The sequence below is a fragment of the Sardina pilchardus genome, chromosome 11 (genome assembly GCF_963854185.1).
Source record: "Sardina pilchardus chromosome 11, fSarPil1.1, whole genome shotgun sequence".
Classification (NCBI taxonomy): Eukaryota; Metazoa; Chordata; class Actinopteri; order Clupeiformes; family Clupeidae; genus Sardina; species Sardina pilchardus.
Genome location: NC_085004.1, coordinates 31,283,476 through 31,288,546, shown reverse-complemented (window position 1 = coordinate 31,288,546; position 5,071 = coordinate 31,283,476). Strand labels below are relative to the sequence as shown.

Genomic DNA, 5,071 nt, shown 5'->3' with positions numbered 1-5,071 from the left:
TCCTGTGGCTTTCATATGTGAATTATTACAAACTGTGTAAACATTGTTAACTGTCTGATCTGATCACTACAAGATCATAGTGAAATCATTGTGAAATTTCCTAGCTATACTAATTAGCACTTGACTGGAATATTACACGATTTCTTGTGGTGTGGAATAAAGACATTAGGACAAAAATAATAATGTGGTATATTTTGATGTAATGTTCCAGGTTCAAACATTATTCTGGTGCAGAATTTATATCCTCAGATATCATACAGAAGGATGGAACATCGTAGAAAGGTCAGAGAAACTCTGACACGGTTCCTCCTGTGCCCATCATATATATAGTTCCTGTATATCAAGATCATTTGTGTAAATCTTCATAATGCAAAATGAACATCTGTTGTATCTTAATTGTTAATGCTTCTCTAAATAAAGAGACACGTAGAGCATTTATGGGGGGGTTTCAAAAAGAGACTAATTTTGTACTGTCCTATCTGCAAAAGCATTAGTATCAATTGTACTATACATTACATGGACATGGTCAAATGTACATTCAAGGCTATGAATGTAGACATTAGGCCAACAGACAAGTTGAAGGTCAACCTACCGTCTGGAGTGAAATGTTGTAGCCTTTCCATCTTGATAGCTTAGAGGGTCTTTTAAGGTGAGTGAGATGTCAGGGTGTGTGCATTGCATCCACATTTCTCAATACAAATCCTTTCATTACAACTTCAGATACTTCTAAAATTAATATTTGTTTACTTGATTATGCTCTCCTCATTCATTTGAGTAAGGGATAGTGGATGAAATGCTGAAGCTCTTCCGATAGGTCTCACTCTACACCTGAAACAGACAGATGAAGTCAGCAGTGTGCAAGGTTCCATCATGCGCTCATGGCTGATGACTTCATAAAGGCCTGTCCTAAGTCTGGCGTGTGTGCTGAAGTCGTACAGTACACCACTAACACAGCCATACATGTGCAACTGGATTAATTATGTACTTACAAGATCAGCTTCCTGTCATCTACCTCTAACCTTGGTGAATGTTTAAAAAGGTTGCTAGAGGGTGTACAATTTTGGAATGGGATTTTTTTATTTAGTAAAAATGGCTTACATGTTTGTTGAACAGATCCTACACAAACTAAGGGGAACAATGTAGTATGTTTCACATCTGTATTTAAATTTTGATTCAATTTTAGGTGATGTCCACAATTATGTTTCTGATGAGGTCCCCGTCATGGTTGACGTTTCATTAAGGATTCAGTTGCTGTAGTTGCAGTATACAGCTGTCATATACTACCATCAGTGCTTTTCTTTTTAAAAAGAAAGGAAGGGAAAAAAAACACTACAATATCAAAGATAGTTTTGACACAAAGATGGATTTGATGACCAAAAATGATTCCCTTCCCTCTTTTAATCAAAACAGGGCATGTGGAGTCCTCTTTATCAAAAAGATAAATACAATGCCCAACCAATCCTGTACATACAAACAGGAGGAGGGTACCAAAAAACAAACATCCTCTCAACTTTAGTCACGACCGTGTGAGTCCATGCTAGAAGCACCAGTTCATTTCTTTTCCTTTTTCTCTTTCTCCTCTTTCTTGGCAGAGGCGTCTCCCTTCTCCTTGTCCTTCTCCTTCTCCTTGTCTTTGTCCTTGTCTTCTTTCTTCTCTTTCTTGGCGTCGTCTTTCTCCTGGCCCTCCTTCTTCTCCGCATCACGGTTTGCGATTTTGTTGTTGATCAGATTGTGGAGGGCGACAACGGAACGGATTAAGGAGGCCAAGTAGACAACCAGCATCTGGTCATTCGTCTTGAGGTAGAAGGCTTTAATGAACTCTTGCAGGTTGACGTCTGGCAGCAGGTTGAAGACATCCTGCAGCTGGTAGATGATCTGGTGGTTGATGGGCAGTTTGCCAGTGGCCACCTTCTCCAGGTAACCTTTGATATCCAGCAGTTTGGAGTTCAAGCCCTTCAGACCATGCACCTGGTTGGTAATGCGCTGAGACAACGTGCCAACTGTCGTGTCCTTGATATCTCTGGAGAAAGAAAAAAAATGAATAAATAAAAATAAGCTACTGTAACAGAGGTAACAAAAATCAAATGACATATGAATGTCTATCAATAGCAGCATCACAGGACTGTACCTGAGTAAATGCTCCACGCCGACCTCCTCAGCCTCCTCAGCTCCGATTTCACTTGTCACATGCTCAAATGTCTTTGAGGTGGGAGTACCATCCTACCACACAGAGTACAAAAACCCATGTCAGGCCGTATCTATCATCTTTTTAGAGTTGAATTCACTGTGGTTCTATCTGTGCATAAATCCCAGCTTTTTTTTTTTAAGTCAATTCAAAGCAAAGCAATCCATCTATTGTGGATCAAACCAGAGCCTCAGTGAATGCACTCAAGTCTTTCCAAAGGAAGTTGGCACAATGAGAACTACAACATCTTCGCACAAGGGAGCTTCATGAGGACATATAAACACATATACTGTAAGGGGAAACAATTCTTATTTACGTATTAAAATGGTATAATGAACAAGAATACGAATAAGAGGATCTTACATCATGCACTTCTTCCACAGAGATGTAGGCCTCAGTGGGCAGTCCTAGGTCTTTAGGCTTCACATCAATGATGACCAACACCTTTGCACCACAAAAACAAATCACAGTATTTGGTTATGCAGTAGAATTGCATACACTGTACAGAGTTACAACTTGTTTATTGGTACTTACAGAGTTGGCGCAGTACTGCTTCATGAGTTCATTGATGGCAATGTCATTCTTGTGTAGCTTTGGACCAGTGTGATACCATCCAACTATTCTTTCCCTGGCTGAAGAGCAATGGAACAGAAGATTGAGATCTAGCAGCCAACTGTTTCACCACTTACTGCATTGAAATACAATGTAGGCATACACAACATATGCCAAAAACAAACTTACCATTTACTTTCTTGAACATTCCATACATATTTTCCAAGTAATCGTGGTCCAGGAACCACACCGAGTCATCTTTGTCATCCTCATCAAAAGGCACTGCATATCAAAGTACACTGTGTATGAGCAATACTGAACTACATACAAATGTATAGATTGAATTTAGCTGGTTATCAGATCAATTATGGGCTTATGTTCCAAAACAAGACAAGCATGTTGTAACCTGCAAAACTGTTGGACACGTCAAGGACCTTTTTGTGCCATGACCCCAGAAGAACACCCACAACTCGTTTCTGACTTCCAACTTTACCGATTCTGGAATTGAGGATGAGAAGGTTTTAAAAAGACACAATGTTAAGACATCACTTGAATAAAAGACGCAATCTCAGGTATTTTCCCACATGTCAACCATCAATACACGAATATCTGGTTCAACCCTAATATAGATAAATAGATCAACGGACTTAATGCACTAACGTGTAATGTTAACGAATTCATATTCGTTGTTAATGAACTAAGAACTAGGTAGCTAACATTAGCTAGACAGCTAAAGGAAATTTAAATTACTGAGTCATTTTGCTAGCTTGGAGCTATTCATCAAACTAACATTAGTAAACAGTCTGACTGACATGATATGGTCATAACAACCCGATTACCTATTCTAAACTGAATTACCATCAACAATTAAAAAGTAAAGCAAAAGATGGATTCAACTGCAATGATGAGGAAAGACATGTAGCAGACAGTAAACTGAATTTCTGGCCAATGAGTGAACACTATCAACATTAGCGGTTGCTACGGCTATGCTAACGAGCAAAATGCTGTCTAAATAACATCACAATAATACATATAAACTACATCAATTAGACTATTCTTGATAAGGACCTTGTTTCTTATAATAATACATTGGTTTGGTGGTTATATATATTTTAAACCTAACTGTATAGCTCTAGAGCAAAACGCCTTTAACATATCACAAACTCAAATGACTTGCTATTTAGCTAGAGGTAACACTACACGGTAGCCAAGCCTAACGTTAGCTATCGACAGTCTTGTAAAGTCACGTTTAAGTGAGCTGGCGTTATGCAACAACTATCAAAATCGCAAACGTTGGCTGTCAAACTAGACTTCAGTGCATATACAATGCAGTAAAAGAGTTCCAGTAGTAATTCATTGAAATGTAATTTTAGCATCCAAGTTACTTTTCTGACTAGCGTTAGCTTGGCTAATATTTAGCCAATGAGCCAGCACTGTTGGGCCCCTCAAGTTAAATTGCGACCCAACTATAATTTCATAAATAAATCCTCGGTAAATTGTTACCTGTTGAAATGGTCCACCACACTCAGCAAAACGAGGGGATGTACAACAACCCTTTCAACCGCTAGCTCCGGCATTTTGGTCAATGAAATTTGTCAGCAACCTAGCTAGCTAACGTTCAATCGAAAATTCACTTGACGTGCTCTCCGGCTTGTTGCTTGTTGGTTGCTAAACAGTTCCTGTCAGTTGTTCTAGAGGCCTTTCCGCATTCTACTGCCATCCATTGGACTGGAGGGTAAAATTGACTCTTGGGCTTGGGCTGAGGAGCAGGCCTATGGATAGGACGAAGAAAGAAACAGAGGCAGAGTTTAATTTAATTTATTTTATTTCAGTGTTTCTTATTTCCATAGCCCACAATAGACTATGTCAAGTGACTGAGTGGGTGTTGTTGTAGTAGGCTACAATTGTGGTGCCAAACCTGCAGACCCTAAATATAATTGAATACAAATGTCATAGAAACAAAAGCCTAATTCAATACAGTAGCTTGTAGTTTAGGCCTACTTTGAAAGGTGATAGGCAGTTAGTGTGTCATATCAGAAATTACCACTAGGGGACATGCAAATGTTTAACAGGGATTTTATGGGGATCACAGAACCCAGAGTCAGACTCTGCATCTCGGTTGATACTACTACAACATTTTCAAAGTTAGAGTCTGTATGTCTGTTCAATGTCTGTAATAAGAGTTCAACCATTTGAGTTCACTCATCTCCATGCGGAGTACTGAGCTGTATTTCTTATCTATACTTGATATGATTAAACAAGAATAGAGCTTTTATGGTGAAGGGGATCAGAGAGGTACTTATCAGTTGAATCACTGTTACCAATAAAGGCAGT

General features: G+C 39.0%; 1 protein-coding gene across 1 annotated transcript; it reads right to left on the bottom strand.

The window, feature by feature from the left end:
* Window positions 1-1,382: 1,382 nt before the first annotated feature.
* On the bottom strand, window positions 1,383-4,395 carry psmd7 (proteasome 26S subunit, non-ATPase 7). Its single transcript, XM_062549502.1, has 7 exons — window positions 4,241-4,395; window positions 3,144-3,235; window positions 2,927-3,019; window positions 2,720-2,817; window positions 2,549-2,629; window positions 2,129-2,220; window positions 1,383-2,020 (listed from the first exon to the last, which is right to left on the bottom strand). The coding sequence occupies exons 1-7, from the start codon at window positions 4,312-4,314 to the stop codon at window positions 1,552-1,554; spliced, it is 999 nt and encodes a 332-aa protein (XP_062405486.1). The 5' UTR covers window positions 4,315-4,395; the 3' UTR covers window positions 1,383-1,551.
* Between the last annotated feature and the right edge of the window lie 676 nt (window positions 4,396-5,071).